This window comes from Glycine max, chromosome 15 (assembly GCF_000004515.6).
Source record: "Glycine max cultivar Williams 82 chromosome 15, Glycine_max_v4.0, whole genome shotgun sequence".
Lineage (NCBI taxonomy): Eukaryota > Viridiplantae > Streptophyta > Magnoliopsida > Fabales > Fabaceae > Glycine > Glycine max.
Window position 1 is genome coordinate 36,561,632 of NC_038251.2, and position 20,118 is coordinate 36,581,749.

The 20,118-nt window shown below is 34.7% G+C and overlaps 1 protein-coding gene and 1 long non-coding RNA gene across 2 annotated transcripts in view; one reads left to right on the plus strand and one right to left on the minus strand.

The window, feature by feature from the left end:
- The window catches only part of LOC121173577 (uncharacterized), a 31,156-nt gene extending 20,126 nt beyond the window's left edge, over positions 1-11,030 (plus strand). Inside the window, exon 3 of the long non-coding RNA XR_005888664.1 lies at positions 10,809-11,030. This is a non-coding gene — a long non-coding RNA (uncharacterized lncRNA). The remainder of the gene's footprint in view (positions 1-10,808) is intronic.
- Positions 11,031-16,534: 5,504 nt separating this feature from the next.
- Positions 16,535-19,828, minus strand: LOC100789766 (inactive protein RESTRICTED TEV MOVEMENT 2). Its single transcript, XM_003545678.5, has 2 exons — positions 19,604-19,828; positions 16,535-18,143 (listed from the first exon to the last, which is right to left on the minus strand). Exons 1-2 carry the CDS (start codon positions 19,725-19,727, stop codon positions 16,771-16,773), a joined length of 1,497 nt encoding a protein of 498 aa, XP_003545726.1. The 5' UTR covers positions 19,728-19,828; the 3' UTR covers positions 16,535-16,770.
- Positions 19,829-20,118: the final 290 nt, after the last annotated feature.

A 20,118-nucleotide genomic window follows, 5' to 3' on the forward strand; every position in this document is an offset into this window, starting at 1 on the left:
AAAGATAAAGCCATGGATAATGGTTGTCATTATCAAAAAGGGGGAAAATGTGAATCATGCAAGCTTTGATGATGTCGAGAAGAAATCACATGTTTGTCATCATCAAAAAGGGGAGAATGTGAATGTATGTATACATGATTTTGATGGTGAAGAATCAAAACAAGGCTTATTTGCTTCAAGATTAATACAAGATTGTTTCAACAAACAAAGCCTTGATTCAAGATTTCTTCAAGATCAAGCCTTACCTCAAAACGAAAGGTTTCAAGTCAACCAAGGCACATGTAATTGATTACCAATACATGTAATCGATTACCAATGGTTTGAAAGTGTGTAATCGATTACCAGAGACTTTGAACGTTGGGAATTCAAATTTTAAATGAAGAGTTACAACTATTCATGAAAAATAACTGTGTAATCGATTACACTAATGCTGTAATCGATTACCAGAGAGGATTTTCAAGGAATATCGCCAACAATCACATCTTATCATTTGGATTTTGAATGACCATCAAAGGCCTATATATATGTGTGACTTGGGACGAAATTGGCAGAGAGTTTTGCTGGTCCAAAATGTCTTATCCTCTCAAAAGAGAATGAGAGAGATTCCAAGAGAACTACATTGCCAAATGCTTTTTCAAAAGAAACTCTTGGGCAAACACTTGCAAATCCATTAAGAGTTTCTCCATGGACATCAATTGTAATATCCTTCTCTTCAAGAGAGAATTCTTCTTTCTTTCTTCTCATTCAAAGAGATTGTTTAAGGGACCGAGGGTCTCTTTAGTTGTAAGGATTCCTAAACACAAGGGATGGGTTGTCCCTGTGTGGTTCAAACTTTGTAAATGGATTTTTACAAAGGAAGTGGAAAATCTCAAGTGGGTTGCTTGAGTACTGGACATAGGCACAGACTTTGCTGAACCAGTATAAAAACTATGTTTGCATTCTCTCTTCTCTTATCTCATTCATTTTATTGCAATCAATTTTTGTCTTGCATGTTTAAAGAACATTATTAAATTGATTGTTGCTTCTTCTGCATTCTGAGCCTATCTCTTATTTTAGAAGGGGGTTAAAATTTTGTTAGTGGAAAATTAATTCACCCCTTCTTAAGATTTCTAAGGCCACATGTCTAACAAGTGGTTTTAGAGCAGTATTCTTGTACAAAGTTTAAAAACTTCAAGAATAGATATGGCCTCATCCAACTTTCCATTTTCTGAGGAAATTCTATCAATAGGCTCTTATGTTCAATGGTGAGGGTTATCATTATTGGAAAACCCGAATACAGATCTTTAAAGAAACCATTGATTTAAAGATATGGGAAACCATTGAATTTGATTCCTTTATTCCTACAATGGTAGAGAGAAATGCAACTACATAAAAAAAACTAGAGAAGAAAGAAGATGATGATGAAAGAAGAAAGAAGAAGATTCCTCCTTAGCCCAAAAATGTTGAATGCGACCAATCTAGGCATATGAGATTCAATTGTCCTGTCTTCAAAAGAAGAATGAAAAATCTGACAAGAGGAATTTCAAAGAGAAGAAAGAAAAGAAAGGATACATCACTTGGGAAGATAATGTCATAAATTCTTCAAGTGATTCAGATAAAAAAATCATAAGTCTGGGTATCATGATGAAAGACTATGAAAACGGAGAAGAGCAAAGTCGATACATTGATAGAAATTTCTCCAAACACATGGCATGCATCAAAGTTTATTCATATTTCTCCCTAAGATAAATGGATATGTTATTTATGAAGACAACAAACAAAGGCCACATTTCTCCCCAAGAAAAGTGAATATGTGATTTATGAAGACAACAAACAAAGGCCACTTGATCAACAAGCCCAACAAGTAATATCAAATGATACCAACAGGTCACTTGTCTTTGATTGATTACTTTTGATGGTTTTTGTCTATGATTGTTAACTTTTGATTGAGTTTTGATGCTTGTTTTCTGCTTAAATTTTTATCATCATTGATGATTATGATTGATAGTTATATTGATTGTGTTTGATAGTATTTGATGATTGTCTTTAATAATTGTTTTTGATTGTATTTTGTTGATTGCTTTTGATTGTGTGTTTGATTGATATTTTATTGTACTTTTTTTTGCTTGATTAATATTGAATGATTGTTTTAATGCCTTTTGGTATGACTTGATTCTCATACATTGCAACAAGTGGTAACATTTTTCTCCTCTCTATTCATGATTTGTTTTTGATGTTGACAAAGGGGGAGAGAAAGATAAATGATAAAATAGTAAGGAAAAATTATCTATTCTTTATGAGAAAACTTTTTATATGAAAAAAAATATGAAATCTTCAATTGTCTCATATAAGTAATCATTGCAAAACCAAGGGGGAGTAAACTATATGCAAATAAATATTTTTTCTTTGTTGTTGCTCCTAACCTACAGGTGGTTGTCATCATCAAAAAGGGAGAGAATGTAAATCATGAAGATTTTGATGATGTCAAAAAGATCAAGCCTTGGATAATGGTTGTCATCATAAAAAAGGGGGAGAATGTGAATCATGCAAGCTTTGATGATGTCGAGAAGAAATCACATATTTGTTATCATCAAAAAGAGGGAGAATGTGAATGCATGTATACATGATTTTGATGATAAAGACTCAAAATAAGGCTCATTTGCTTCAAGATTAATACAAGATTGTTTCAACAAACAAAGCCTTGATTCAAGATTTCTTCAAGATCAAGCCTTGTCTTAAAACAAAAGGTTTCAAGTCATCCAAGGCACATGTAATCGATTACCAATGGTTTGAAAGTGTGTAATCGATTACCAGAGACTCTGAACGTTGGGAATTCAAATTTTAAATGAAGAGTCACAACTGTTCAAGAAAAATAATTGTGTAATCGATTACACTAATGCTGTAATCGATTACCAGAGAGGATTTTCAAGGAATATCGCCAACAGTCACATCTTATCATTTGGATTTTGAATGGCCATCAAAGGCCTATATATATGTGTGACTTGGGATGAAATTGGCAAAGAGTTTTGTTGGTCCAGAATGTCTTATCCTCTCAAAAGAGAATGAGAGAGATTCCAAGAGAACTACATTGCCAAATGCTCTTTTAAAAGAAACTCTTGGGCAAACACCTGTAAATCCATTAAGAGTTTCTCCATGGACATCAATTGTAATATCCTTTTCTTCAAGAGAGAATTCTTCTTTCTTTCTTCTCATTCAAAGATATTGTTTAAGGGACTGAGGGTCTCTTAAGTTGTAAGGATTCCTAAACACAAGGGATGGGTTGTCCCTATGTGGTTCAGACTTTGTAAACGAATTTTTACAAAGGAAGTGGAAAATCTCAAGTGGGTTGCTTGAGTACTGGACGTAGGCACGGACTTTGCCGAACCAGTATAAAAACTGTGTTTGCATTCTCTCTTCCCTTATCTCATTCATTTTATTGCAATCGATTTTTTTCTTACATGTTTAAAGAACATTATTAAATTGATTGCTGCTTTTTCTGCATTCTGAGCCTATCTCTTCTTTTAGAAGGGGGTTAAAAATTTGTTAGTGGAAAATTAATTCACCCCTTCTTAAGATTTCGGAGGCCACATGTCCAACACATATTCTAGAGACAGCTTTAACCATAAAACAAGATTTATTTACAAAAATCACTACAAAATAACCATAAATTGGGGAACTATACAAGTTTTGGAAAATGTTTTCTATACAAAAGTTAGTCGTATAAGACGACTAACACCCTTGCACATACAACGCCATGAAGAGCAGATAACTCATCGACACCTTTTTGTCAACCGTATCATGGAAGTCGAGTTTCCTTTAGGTTGGAAACCTCTCAACCTAGAGCGCTATGATGGAACTACAGATCTAGACGAACATCTGAATGCATTCCTCACCTAGGCTAATCTCTACGCCAATGAAGATGCAATCTTGTGTCGAGTTTTCCCAACGTCCCTCAAAGGGGCAGCATTGACAAGGTACGGATGACTCTCTCCATGGTCCATTGATAGCTTTGACACCCTTATCGAATGTTTCAGCTCTTAGTATGCAACCAGCCGATCATATCGTATAACTTCTGCGCCCTAACTAGTTTGCAGCAGGCAGATGATGAATCACTCCATAAGTTCATGGACATGTTTGGATGAATTGTTGTCCAAATCAGGAATCTGAACCTTGAAGTTGCACTACAGTCCATGCTACTTGCCTTACGGCCTGGTAAGTTCGTAGACAATCTATGAAAAAAAGTCTATGCAAAAAAACTCATAACAACATGGACGAGTTATGCAAACGAGCCAAAAACTATATTCAATTGGAAGAGATGTCAAGGTTTAGAAATGAGGCCCGAAAGGGTGGACAAAAGCTTGATAAAAAGGAAGGAGGTAGTAAAATTGACTCGTACAAATCAAACAAAAGGCATAAACAAGACAAAGGCCAACCTCTCCCAAGGGGACCCAAGTATAAGTGTTACACACCCTTGATCGCAAATCGAGTCACTATTCTTGAAAAGGCCTTCAATGTGGAGATACCCATAAAGTTACGTTTGACACTTCCTCCCAGACCTGGGTTAGACAGAACCAAACACTACAAATAAAATTAAAGAACTCATACAGGCAAGATACCTAGCCCAAATTGTGAAGAGGCTTAAAAACCCAACAGAAGCAAGACCCAGAGGCCACCAAGAGGACCATCATAGAGGATATGATGTCGATAGAAGGAGGGACATAGCAGAAGATAGAGGGAGACAAAGGAATCACCAACAGAGACATGAACATCAACCCCAACAAAAGCACGATAACAAACCTGCTCAATAGATTGAGGGAGTCATCAACACCATTGTAGGCGGATTTTCCTATGGAGGACTGTCTAGCCAATCCTGTAAACACCATCTTTATGCAATTAAAGATATTGCCATCAACTGCGTCGATATTCAACACCAAGGAGCCTCCCTCCCATAATGTTCATTGACAAAGATTTCAAAGGCATTAATCCCGTCAACTGGGATGACCCTATGATCATCTCTATTGTTATTGCCAATTTCATGGTGCTTAAGGTCCTTCTTGACCAAGACAACTCCAAAGATATACTTTGCTGGAAGACTTTTTCAAAGGCTCAAAATATCATCTGACATGATTCAACCACACTCTGGACCACTTTTTGGTTTTGCTGGAGAGAGAGTAGAGACTAGAGGCTACATAGGCCTAATGACCACCTTCAGTCAAGGTAGGCTCTCAAGGAGCTTCACCATCAGGTATTTAATTGTTGACGTAGATACCTTTGTTAAACAATTGGCAAGTGTACCAATTTTATCACAAGTAGTAAAGTACTCAGAAGTTTGAGTGTCGAATCCACAAGGACTTTGTTTGTACTTAGATGGATGCAAACCCAATTTAAAATCAAGAGATAAAGAAATAAAATAATAGATAAAGAAAGATAGAAGATAAGATAAAGATTTAAAAGAAAAGATAAAAGATTTAAAGATAAAAATAGAAGATAGAAAAGATAAAATATTTGAATTAAAAGATGATAAAGATAAAAGAAAATAGAAGATAAAGCAAGATAAGATAAGAAAAGTAAAAGATAAGATGAAGATAGAGGAAGATAAATTCTCATAATGTGATAATGTTGGGATCTAGCCTATCTTATTTGCCTAAGATGTATTATTTTAGATTTTTCTCTATCAATTTGGTGAATTTTTCCTACCCACATCTATTAATATGCTCAACCCGGATCCTTCATGATGAAGAGCCTAATTTATGTATTCTCTCTCCCAAATCCCTTTGCAAAGATGGAATCGTAAATAACATTAAGTATAAAGATGTATGCAGAGACACAACAAAGTAACTCTAACTCTATCCCTAGAAATGCAATGTTGAGATATCATTTCCTAGTTTTGTAGACATTACCATTTCCTAATGAATAACCCCTAAAACTAATGCATGTAAGACCTTCATTGTATTTCTATTAAGGATTACCTCTCCCGAGCGACTAACCCCTAAAGATGATGGAAAGATGAATGATACATGAAATTAAAATAAGAAAGGATAATAGGAAAGAAAACAACTGATTGCATTGATAGATATAAAGCATCACAATACATCTGTTAGCTTTTTAGGCCTGCCAGGCCCTAACTAAGGGGGGTTTTAGCCTCTCATTGTCATGAGAGACTTTTATACTTTAGGGGGTTAAGGTGGATAGAAGAAGATGATGGATGACTAAAGAGAGGGTTTTCCCTAAGGGATAGACCCAATGCGTGGGTTGTGAGACTCCGTGTCTTTTTCTTCTGCTTCCTCCTCTTTATATAGGCACTAGGTAGCTTAACTTTCACGCTGACTTCGGGCTTAGCGCGAACTTTCGCACTAAGCACGCCTTTGGGCTTCTTCGTAGGCCTTTTTCGCACTAAGCGTGTGTTGCACGTTGAGCGAGAATACACACCGGGCATATCTTGCGCGCTAAGTGGGCTTTCCAATTTTTCTTCAAGGCTTTTTCTTCCAGTTTTTGCATCAATTTTTCCTCTAAAGCACTTGAAATCTTCTTCTTTTAAATTTTGCTAATAAAAAATAGCAAAGATGTTAATTTCTTCATTATTTCATTAAAAACAATAATAAAGTAAAGAAATTACACCCACTTATTAATTCAAATTGACTATCAAATTAGCTTATATTTCACAGTCATCAAACTCCCCCAAATTAAAACATTTGCTTGTCCTTAAGCAAAAGACAAGTTCTGAATGTATCAACACATGAGATAACTGCGAAACCTTTTCAAACCTTTCACCTACTAATCCTGAGCTTGCATTTGTCTTGATCTTGTGATGGAAGCATGAAGGAATACACATGGAGAGGAAAAGGGTTAGCAAGTAAAAACTTTAGCAAGGCAGACTTACCTCACTTCATTCCTCACAAGGTCAGTGTTTCCCTTAGCGCACAAGTGTCGCGTCTAAGAGTGTTTTCAATCTAACAAATGAAATTAATATTCCCAACATTGCACTTCATCTCAATTAATGTAATTATAAACAAATATTGTGGATCACTAAGGACTTTTTAGGCTTGTAACATGGCTGGGCTAACAAGTAACTCATGGTTTTTCTTTGGATTCAAAGTTAGGTTCTAAGAGAGCACCTACCTCATATTTTTCTGATAATCCATGGCTTTATATTTCACAGCCCCAACTTTCATGTCTTCCATTCTTAACAACACATTTTTATTTTTTTGTACATAGTTGCTATTAGTTTTTTTATTTAAAGCATACCTTTTTTCTTTTCTTTTTTCTTTTTTTCCTTTTTTTTTGAAACTAAATTGGATTACACGGGTACTGTAGCAACTTATCACAATTGAGTATATGCTGTTATTAGTATTCATAAAACAAAAATTTCACCCAAGAATCTTCCTCCCCCAAATTAAGGGTAAATTTATCTTAATCCGTGCTCTCCTACAACCTAAGATAAGGTGGTCAGTAATTTCATTCGGCTCGGGTTTCAAAGACAATTTATTCACATTAGGCGCAATAGGGTGCAAGGATTTATTTTAGTAACAGGTTGGCTATTTGGCTCAGTGGATAAGAAAATCAAAACAAAGCCTTCATCATTTCCACATTTTGTATGTACTTAAACAATCTAAGAATCATGAAAAATTAGGAAATTAAGAACAATTGTTCTTTCACAATCAAAGGTTCGCACAACTCACCAGACATTTATGAAGAACTTGGCTTACCATACCATGTTTTATGTTCAGACATGCTAACATCTTCACTCTTGTGTTTTCGATTCATACTTCATCACTCACAATAACGTCTGCTCACACAAAAATCATAATTTTCACAATCATCTCATTAGTACACATTATATCTCATTCATCAATTCATCCAAAACATGTTGTAGCCAATTATTAATTTCTTATGTCTCTATCATGCAATTTTGATTGAATAACTAAAATTAAAGTACTGGAATTAAATTGCTGAAATTAAATTGCAAGAAATCAAAATAAAGAAAAGAAATAACACAACTATCCTAAAAAAACAAAAACACACAATGCAATTAACTAAAAGAGAGATAGGGTAAGAAATTCTGGGTTGCCTCCCAGTAAGCACTTCTTTAACGTCATTAGCTTGACGGATCCAATGCCTTCAAGGTGGCATGAAGGTCACATAAAACACATCCTCCTTGCATTTTCGCCTCTTAGCTAGAGACTCCATGAAACTCATGTATCCCGGAAACACCTTCCATATTATTGCAAGAGAAGTGTTGGTGATCAAGGAAAGAATGACACTTAAAGATTTATCATGCTCTCCATGCCTTTCTTCCTTGAAAGTCAGTTGATGAGGAGGGGTATTGACTTGGAGAATAATTTTTTGTTGAATTTCTACTTGTGAGCACTTCTCCCATTGTTGTGTTTTCTCCTTATTTCTTTCTCTCTCTTCTTTCTTTTCTCCTTCCTCATCACGCACATCCTCCTCAGTTTTCTTTTCCTTCTCTTCTCTCTCAGTGAAAATTACCTTGCACTCCTCTTTGGGCTTCATCTTAGTATTGACCCCAAAGGTTTCGGTGGGCCTTTCAGCAACTAGCTTAGCTAGTTGGCCTATTTGTACCTCTAGATATTGCTGCATTGGTACTCTTTTGATGTGACTCGGTCCTCTTCATGAATTGTACCAGCAATTCCTCCAACTTAGTGGTTTCCTCCCATAGGCCGGGCTCTTGGCTAGGAGGCTGATAAGATGAACCCCCTTGGTTGAAGTTATTCCCTAGATGGGATCTCCAACCTTGGCCTTGTGAAAAATTACCTCTCTGATAAAAGTCTGGTGGTCCTCCTTGATGGAATCCTTGATGATTCTGGCTACCCATGTAATTAGTTATGTTATCTTGGACCATGCATGAGCCTCACTCATGAGTGCCACCACAAATGTTGCATCTCACAATTTGCATGACTAAAGATGAAGAATGTTGCATTGCATGCAGTTGTTGAGAAAGATTACTCAAAGTTGTTGTGAGGGTCTCTAAGGTCTTGGCCAAAAGCTTGTTTTGAGCCAACATAGCATCCTCAGAAGTGAGCTCAAGAAGAATTTTATTTGTAGGCCTGTAGGGTCGATCACGGAGAATGGCATGATCACTGGCCGCCATATTCTTTATCAGCTCCATAGCTTCTTCTGGAGTCTTTAACTTGATCTTCCCACCGACTGAGGCATCAAGGAGTTGCTTGGAATGGGGTTGCAAGCCATCAATGAAGATGCTGAGTTGGATTGGCTCGCTAAACCCATGTGTAGGAGTCTTCCTGAGTAACCCATGGAAGCGATCAAGGGCTTCACTCAACGATTCATGAGGGCGTTGGTGGAAGGATGAGATTTCCACCTTTCCCTCAATGGTCTTGGACTTCGGGAAGTACTTCTTCAGGAACTTCTCCACCATCTCGTCCCATGTTCGCATGCTATTCCCCTTAAACGAGCGAAGCCATCTTTTTGCTTCACCGACCAAGGAAAAAGAAAATAAGTTGAGGCTGATGGTGTCTTCAAGCATTCTTGCTATCTTCACCGTGTTATAGATCTTGATTTATGTGGCCAGATGTGTGTACAGATCTTCACTCGGTAGGCCATGGAACAAATTCTCTTGGATCAGTTGGATGAGGGAATATGGATATGAAATGTTGGCTGCCCGCACATCTTGTCTGACTATGCTGGGGAAGTATTGAGGTATAAAAGAGCTAGAGTAATCCTCTAGTATCATCCTTTGTGGACAATCTTCTGCCATGATGCGTTTTTCAATGAAGGAATGTGAACTGTTCACAAAAGAAACAACTACCGTGTACGTTATCACAGAATAAAAATTAAAACTTAAAAATATTTTTTTAATTTTTTTTAAAAAAGAATAAAATAAGAGCGAATAAAGAAACAAAATTTGAAAAATAAAATAAAGAAATTAAAAAATTAATAGATAAAACAAAATTTAAATAAAATAAAAAATAATTACTCTCAAATTTGGATTTGTAACAACCAAGTACGAAAACCAAAGTCTTTGTCAATGGTGCCAAAACGATTGACAAGTGTACCAATTTTATCACAAGTAGTAAAGTACTCAGAAGTCTGATTGTCGAATCCACAAGGACTTTGTTTGTACTTAGATTGATGCAAACCCAATTCAAAAGCAAGAGATAAAGAAATAAAATAATAGATAAAGAAAGATAGGAGATAAAATAAAGATTTAAAAGAAAAGTTAAAAGATTTAAAGATAAAAATAGAAGATAGAAAAGATAAAATATTTGAATTAAAAGATGATAAAGATAAAAGAAAATAGAAGATAAAGAAAGATAAGATAAGAAAAGTAAAAGATAAGATGAAGATAGAGGAAGATAAATTCTCAGAATGTGATAATGTTGAGATAGAGGTGTTCAAAACCGAACCAACCCAAACGGAAAGTCGCAAACCGCAAAAAAAAAAAAAACTGAAATCCAAACCAAACTGCAAGTTTTCGGATTAGTTTGGTTTTTTTTTTATAGAAATTGAGCGGTTTGGTTCGGTTTCAGTTTCTAGCTGAAAATCTAAACCAAACCGAACCAAACTGCATATTTACATATTATATATATTTTTTAATTTTTATTTTAGTACGTGTGACATTGCCCATTAGGTGCGGATTGCGTTTCAGTTTCACTATTTGCATTTCACTTATTTCTGTGTTGCATTTCACTTACACACTACTGGCTACACAATTCACGTTTCACTTACCATTACCCTAAACCCTAATATTCTTCTTCTTCTTTCTACAAGTACCAGCGGGCAGCGGCGCACCTCAAAACCCTAATTGAGTATTAAAAGAAATATTAATTCTTTGATTGTTTTAATTTCTGCAGAATGAAGAATGAAGGCTTGGATTGTTTGACATGCAATTATTGGAGACTAAGGATGAAGAATTGGAAGATTGGAATCATTATTCATATGTTTTTATGTTTTACTTGAATTATTGTTGTAGCAGATTTTTATGAATTATTTGGATCTATTGACTGTTTTATGTTTTTATGTTTTACTTGAATTATTGTTGTAGCAGATTTTTATGAATTACTTGAATTATTTGACTGTTTTATATTTTTATACTTTATTTTCTTAAGGAATATTTAGATCTACAACATGTTAATTTTTATTATGATTATAAACAAGATTTTATAATTAAAAAGAAACCAAAAAAACCGCCCAAACCGCACCGCATAGATTGGTTTGGTTTGGTTTGGATTTTTTAAAAAAAAAAAATCCAAATCGAACCAAACCGCATGTTAATTTATTGTTTGGTTCAGACGTAATTTTGAGAAAAAAACCACCCAAACCGCACCGCGAACACCTCTATGTTGAGACCTAGCCTGTCTTATTTGGCTAAGATGTATTATTTTAGATTTTTCTCTATCAATTTGGTGAATTTTTTCTACCCACATCTATTAATATGCTCAACCCATATCCCTCATGATGAAGAGCCTAATTTAAGTATTCTCTCTCCCAATTCCCTTTGCAAAGGTGGAATCATAAACAATATTAAGTATAAAGATGTATGCAGAGACACGACAAAGTAACTCTAACTCTATCCCTAAAAATGCAATGTTGAGATACCCTTTCCCAGTTTTGTAGTCATTACCATTTCACAATGAATAACCCCTAAAACTAATGCATGTAAGACTTTCATTGTGTTTCTATTAAGGATTACAGTCTCCCAAGTGACTAACCCCTAAAGATGATGCAAGAATGAATGATACATGAAATTAAAATAAGAAAGGATAATAGGAAAGAAAACACCTGATTATATTGATAGATATGAATCATTACAATACATCTGTTGGCTTTTTAGGCCTGCCAGGCCCTAACTAAGGGGGATTTTAGCCTCTTATTGTCATAAGAGACTTTTACACTTTAGGGGATTGAGGTGAATGGAAGAAGATGATGGATGACTAAAGAGAGAGGGTTTCCCCTAAGGGATAGACCCAATGCGTAGGGTGTGAGACTTTGTGTCTTTTTCTTTTGCTTCCTTCTCTTTATATAGGCACTAGGTAGCTTAACTTTCACGCTGACTTCGGGCTTAGCGTGAACTTTCACGCTAAGCGGACTTTCCAATTCTTCCAATTTTTCCTCGTGCTTAGCGTGTGTTGCACACTGAGCGAGAATGCGCTCTGGGCCTGTCTTGCGCGCTAAACGGACTTTCCAATTCTTCCAATTTTTTTTCAAGTTTTTTTCTTCTAGTTTTTGCATCAATTTTTCCTCTAAAGCACTTGAAATCTTCTTCTTTTGAATTTTGCTAATAAAAAATAGCAAAGATGTTAATTTCTTCATTATTTCATTAAAAACAATAATAAAGTAAAGAAATTACACCCACTTATTAATCCAAATTGACTATCAAATTAGTTTATATTTCGCAGTTATCAACCTCCTACTTTGCTTTGATTGGCAAGAAAATGCTGAACGAACTCAAAGCCATCGCCTCCACACCACATGTCAAGATAAAATTTCCAACCTTGATGGGAGAGATCATAACTATCAAGGAAGACCAGAAGCAGGCCCGACAATGCTATGTTGAAAGCTTAAAGGTGATATCCTCTTATTCAAGATCCAAATAAGCCTTATCTCACATCTGGTGGTAGCAGTCAAGTCATGAGCATGGACGACGGGTCCCCAATCCGAACCCCGACAATTTACAAAGCAAGTATGGGAGATCAAGATAACATATTCGATGTGGATTTGCGTGACGACACCATTAACAAAGGCCCAAAGCCTATTGAGGAACTTGTCAAGCTATAGCTCGGACCCAAACCTAGGCAATGTACACAGCTTAACACGAACCTTACCAGTCATAAGTACAAATGTATAGCTGATGTCCTACGCAGGAACACAAACCTATTCACATGCCAATCATTTGATATGCCAGGTATTCACCTTACCATCATATGTCACAAACTGCCTATATGCCCTCATGCTAAACTAGTTTCACAGAAGAAGAAGAAGAAGAAGTGTTAGAGATAGGGGAGCAACATGAACAACATGAAGACTAAAGCTTGGAGCTTGGAGAAAATCTTGAAGATGTTTTGTCTTTTACATGCCTAACTCCCTTGAGTGGTATTTGTATTGGTTGTTATATTGAATGTTGCATCTTAGTCCATATCATATATTTTGTGCATAATGCATCATCATGAGTAAGTTAGAAGAAAAATTTCTAAGATAGAAAAGTTTCTTCAGAAGGAAAAACTCTTTGTTTTAATCGATTATAACCTTATCGTAATTGACTACACAAGTTGTCTGAAGCTTACAGTATGTCTCGTATTGGTTTAATTGATTACAACCTTATCGTAATCGATTACATAATTGTTTTTGAGACAGTGACTGGTTTATTTAGGAGTCTTTGCTTTCATCGATTACCATGTGATATAACCAATTACTTCTCTTTCTATAAGTGTTTCAAAAGTGAACAAGAACACTTTAATCAATTACTTTGAGTATCTAATCAATTACATTGTTCTTGAGCTGTTTCCAAGTTTTCGGAAGAACACTTTAATCAATAAAAAATAATCTTATTGATTACTTGATTTAATCAATTACGGGTGATTATAATTATTTTCTCTATAAATAACCAGCTTGTGTTGTCTTCATAACACAAATGAAATAAACTTATGAATGAGCTAAGATCATGTGTTGTTATTAGTTAAAGAAAGAAGAGAAGAAAAGTGTTTAGAAAAAGTAACTCACACCTTCAAATCTTTTTGATTTTGAAGATCTTTTGTGACAAGTGAGTTGTGTCACTTTCTAGAGTTCAAGAAGAACACCTCTTCAGTCAAGCAAGATTTTGCAGAAAAGATTGATCAGGTTGTATCTATCTTTACTCTTGATTTTCGTGTATGCTTTTACACATCTTTTTTGTTTGTGCATGAATCACTGAAGACATGCTAGAATAGGTGTTTCTAGTTTGGGCTAATGGTAGGTTTCTCTTAGATTCTTATCACAAAGGACCCTAGTATTGAGTGCCTAAGTCTCTTTTTTCATGGCGGGAATCGAAGATTGATTGTGATTGCTTGTAAGGATTCTATATGCATGGTGAAAATCAAATTTTGATTTTGGATTAGATAACTAGATTAGCTTCTCTAATGTTAGAGGATGAACCCGTATAAAAAAGTTGTGTAATTCTACTATTAACTTGAGGCTTTTAAGAAAAACCCATTTTTCCTAAAAAAAATCTTTTGGGGGATTTTACTGTATTTTGTTTGAATGTGTAAACATAGTGATTATTTGTAGCCTTGTTAGAGCATGTTGAGTCAAATAGGTATTCATCAAGGACTCAGATGTTGAGTGTATCTTTATGCATGTGAAATGTTGTGATTGGTTTATTTTTTATCATCGCTTTTTTTTTTTCTATAGGGAAAGTCTACTTCCTCAGTGCCTAAAGAAGAGCTTGGATGGTGTACTTGGACTTATCTTCACATTTATGCAGCTCAGGTTTGATCACTGCAATTTGTATTACTGATCTATTGATATTGATCTCCTCCGTTTCTTTTAATCATCTAGTTTTGTCATGTATTCTGCTCCCCAAAAATTGCTCTTCCTTGTTGCATAAGTATTGAATTATTTTATGTGAGGAGACAAATGTACTAGCGAGTGCTGACCATTTTTAAATATAGAGTTCTGAATGATCTTATTCTCTTTTCAGTATCCGGACAAACCTATAAGACAATAGAAGAAGGATGCAAATTAAAGAACGGTTATCTTCCTTCGTTCCTTCCTTTGTCCCTAGTTATAACATACCCATATTTCTCTGAAATTCCCACATATTGTATGTATTTGCAACATTACGAGTTATTTATTTTTTTAACCATCCTACTGTATGTGAATATGATTTGACATGGCATAAGGTCAACATGTTCTATTACTAAGTTTTGACCTTAATCGTCTCTGACTCTCCAATTTAGCTCTTATGGATCTTCATATAGTAGCCTTTTTCAAAGACTCATGTTTTTTATAAACTACTAGGAGTTGAAAAACTAAAAGCTTATAAGCTAGTTAAATGAATTGAAATTATTTTGTAAGATTAAATAATAAGTTAGCAGTAAAAAGAGTTTACAAATAAATCAGTGAGGATAAAAATGTAAAAAAAAAAGCTAATAACATAAAATCTAACTTATTTTCATATGGTAGTTGAAGTAGTTTATGAAAATAAAATAAAAAATACTAAAATAAGTTTATGTAACAAACAAACTTAGCTAAATTAATTAGCTTATAAGCTAGTCAAAATAGTTTATAAGTTACTAGAGTGACTTATCAAACACACTCTTAATGAATTATTTGCTTCAATTTTCACATGTTGCAGTACTATGTAGTCTTCCAAAATTTCTACTCTACTTGATCTGTTTTACATAAGTGCTTCTTTACATGGTTGGCTGACAAAAGCTCATGAAACCGTCTTTGGCTTGTGGGTTTTGTTGGTGTAAGCCATTTTTAGTGTATTAATGGGTATGTCCTGTTAAAACTTGCTCGAAATATACTTTTATAATGGGAAATCTAGAGTTTAGAAATGCTCCAAATATTTTTATTTGTTTAAAATTTGCATAGTATACAACAGTTTGCTAGTAGTTAAGAAGACATTCTTATGTTTTTTCATACCTGAAAAGAAAGTGCCCCTTTTGTTATACATAGCTTAAAAGCTGAATCAGTTGATATAGGCTTGGTCAAACTTTTTGGATTTATTTTCAGTGTTACTTTATATAAGTCACAATATTATGGATGATCCTTGCAGCCCATTCTTGTATGTTGAATTTTAACAAGGTAAAATGGATTTGTGCATTGTCCACACATTATTCTTAAAGGGCTTTTACTAAAGGGATCTAGTTCAATTAGTTGAATAGGGTAAGTGAGTTATTGTAAATCCCTGTACGGGTACTTGTCTTCGATTTCAATAGATCAACTAAAAATTAAAAAAAAAGAAGCTTAAAGGGCTCTTGCTCGAGGTGTTTTTGTGTTATATAAAACCGATTATAACTTTATAAGCCTCCTCTTACCAACTTGAGCTTTTAAATGAGTTGGCCCTTGACAGTTTATACTGAACTAGCTGCTGTTTTTAGCCTTAGCAAACTAACTGGTGTACCTGCCATAATTTCCGATTGACAGTTGATGTTCTTTTTAACAGCCTTGACAACGAGTATTCCCCTGTGAATGAGTCAATGCAAAGTGGGGCAAACTGGAATGTGAACACAACGCATGTGAAATTACTGGAAGTACATCAATTTTTGGGAAGAGAAAGTAGAAATCTATTTAAAAATGATAGCTATTATACATACTATGTGAGGTGTGTTAAATTTAGAGATGTAGTTGGCTAGTTGCGAAAGCTTGTCAAATTTTTACATGAATTATCCTGTCTCTCCTATAATGAATTAAGCTGTTTTTGTGTAATGTTGGTAACATCACTTGAATTACCAAAATTTCTTAAAGAATTTAATTGAACTACATTGACAATGTGATTTCTTCTATTATTATTCAAGATTTGAATGCGACCGAAGAGAGTACAAGATTTGGATTCAATAATAAAATAGAAAACTATCAATAACAATATTTTTAAATTACAAATTCATGTCAAATCCAAAGAAATTCCACATCTGCGGTGATATATATAGTTTAAATTCATATATATAATAAAATATGAATATTTACCCACTTGGTTGCCGTTTGTGTAGAACATGAAACATGAATCATAGATTGCATGCACTCTTTATTCCACTGAGATTTGAGTCACAGTTTATGATTCATGTACAAGTGTGAGAAAGGAAACGTTGAGTATTACATGTTTTAGGTTCTCCCTCAAGAGGCAAACCTATAAGATACATAGTATCCCAATGCAGTAATGACCAGAACAGCAGCACCAATATTTGCAACTATTTTTTTCTCTTCCTCATTTAATATCCCTTCTGCTATTTTGGTGAAAACCTGGGACATAGGACCCACCTTTTCCATTGCATTCTCTTCACTCTTCCCTTCCCTTTTGGAATCACTTCTGCTGCTGGATTGTTTTTCCTTTTTCTTCTGAACTTTTGGGACAGAACTTTCTGCTTCCTTGGCTAATAATTTCTCTGTCTTGGTTTCTTTCTCTTCAAAATCCTCCTCCTCCTCCTTATCTTTCTCGGGCTTTGTTAACTCAGAAGGTTCGTCTTTAACTTCCTTCTTTGAGATCCTTTCCTTCTCTACATCTTCAACACTTTTTTCCTTTGACTTATTTTCCTCCCATTGCTCCTTAACTGATAGCTTTCTAGTAACATTTGTTATTGCAGGTCTTGACTCACGTTCCTCTTCACCCTTTTGGGGTCCTTCAGATGTTTTGACTTTGGTTAGCATTGTTGGTGTCGATTTTGCTTCAAATTCCTCTTCATCCTTTTGGGGTCTTTCAGATGTTTTGACTTTGGTTATTATTGTTGGTGTTGGTTTTGCTTCAAATTCCTCTTCACCCTTCTGAGGCCTTTCAGCTGTGTTGACTTTGGTCAGCATTGTTGCTGTTGGTTTTGCTTCAAACTCCTCTTCACCCTTTTGGGCTCTTTCAGCTGTTTTGACTTTTGTCAACATTGTTGGTTTTGATTTTGATTCAAATTCCTCTTCACCTTTTTGTGATCTTTCAGCTGTTTTGACCTTGGTTAGCATTGTTGTTGTTGGTTTTGACTCAACAACCTCTTGACCCTTTTGAGACTTTTCATATGTTTGCATTGTCGCTACCCTTGGTGGTGGTGTTGGTTTTGGCACCAATTCCTCTTTCAGCTTTTGATCCTTAATTGGTTCTGAAAGGATTTGAGAATCCTTTTTTTGTTGTGCCTTTAAGTCAGGGCTTGGTGGTAAAACACTTTTCTTCTCTTCAATTGGTTCTTCCACTTTACTAGTAGTTATTGTAGGTTGTGGTGGAGTGGTGTCTTGTACATTTTCTGTGGGCTTTGCTTCACCTTTCTCTTGGGATGTTCCCACTTCTTGTTGTTTAGGAGCAACTTGAGAAGTGATCTTCTTTGGCATTGTAAGGGTGAGAATTGGAATCTCAAACTTGCCCTGAAGTGCCTCAGGCTCACAATAGTCAGGAATGGGATATGATTGGTCCATTTTGTGCCATTTGTTGCCTTGAAGTGGTCTTTCTCCTGTAATCCTCACCGTTCTTGAAGAGGCCACATATGTAATCTTTACATTCTCTCTTGGAAAACCTATAAAAGCAAGAGAGAAAATTGGTTTTAGTTTGACACAAATGTTAAGATGGTACAAAAAAAGGGGGAAAAATGAAAAATAGATTTATAAACCACCCAATTTTAAAGATGTAGCGTTGTTGAGTTACAATTTGGTAAAATTGATTTTAATGAAAACGATTTTGAACTGTTAAATGTGAACTATATATTCAAATTGAAAATCCCCCCCCCCCTAGTGACAATCAATGTTGTAAATGAATGAGCAGGAGTTGAATTGTTAGAAATTACTATATTTGATTATTCAGAAGTAATTTAACAATTACAACTTACTCTCACAACAATATCTATACATATCTAGACATGACAATGAGGCGGGGCGGGACGGGTACGGGTATTGTTTCCCCAATTCCTTATCCCGACTTCCCAATATATCTCCGTATCCGTACCTAATATCCGACGGGTTTAAGTTTATTGTACCATCCCCATACCCGTCGGGTATTGGGTATCCCCGATTCCGTCCCATACACGATTCAAATTAGAAAAATATTTTTTCTCTAAAAAAAATATTAAAAATTTAATTTTTGAAAAAATAAATTGATTGTTAAACATATATTTTTAACTACTTATATATCAATAAATTTATTATAACGCGTGTGTCTACAAAAATAGTTAAGAAAATAATATTAAATTATGTAATAATTCTAAAATAAAATTAACTAATAATAAAAATTCTATGTCATTTGATTAAATTATGCAAAAATCCTAAAGATTTTAAGTGGCGGGGCGAGTTCGGGTTTGGGGTCAGGACAGGTCTAATAATTCCATACCAGTATCCGTATCCGACTTTTGGTTATCGGGAAAAACCCGAATCCGAACCCATACCCGGTCAACTCAGGTATTATCCGTCAAAGTCGGGACGGATTTGGACGGGTACCCACGGATACAGATTTTCTTGTCATGTCTATACATATGTACATGATGAACAAGCCAGGCATTTTGTGATCATTAGCAACTTTATTCATGAAATTGTATGATATTATTTTATATGCATCTTACTAAATAATTAAAGAGTAAACTCAATGTATATTAAAATAAATTCCATAAATTTCGCATAATAATAATAATAATGTGCAAAAATATATTTTTAATATTTTTGTGCCATAATATTTATTAGAATACAAAAAGGGCACTGTATTTTAAATCGCCTTCCATCAATTGAATTAATTTTATAGTTCAAAATTATTAATGAAATATTCCGTCAAAATTAAGTATTGTCAATATACATTTCTTTTGTTATTTCTTAGGATATAAGATGATAAACACAATTAAAGAATCTCAAATGAAACGTTATAATCGGAATTCAGATATGGAAGAAAGCATTTAATAATAATAAAAATGAAGAAATACGTACACATATTTATTGATTTATAATTGAAAGAAAAGCATCAATTAAGAAAAAAAAGTATATAAAATTTGCAAACCAGGAATATAAACACGCAGAATGTAAGCTTCTGGGAGGTCTTTTGTCTCTGATCGTGGCTCCAAAGTCTCGTACACGCGACGAACAGAAAGTTGTGGACGGAATTCTCTTTGTCTGAAAGCCATAGAATCTGTGTTGAGGCTAAATAGTAATTTCTTAGTTTTTATATACTCACTAAATAATTGCGGCTGAATGTTTTGAATTGAATTAGTTTGGTTTTTCAATTTTCGTTGCATCTATGTTTATATAAGGTGTGGATATTGATTGTTATGCTGTTAACCGGTTTTCTTGTCAAGGAGACAATTCCTTGTTTGCATGTATGCTGTGGTTTGTTGATGAAATTGGGTTGGCCGGGTTTTCCTTTTTCCTTGCTGAGCATGAATTATACAAGGAATAACTTCTTTGGCCATGAAAATAATATAATTGTTCTTTGTTTTGCCCACACACTTGCAATGCTAGCCATGCAATATTCACGAATAATATTTTTTTAGTCATAAGAAAAGGGCTGAATGAATT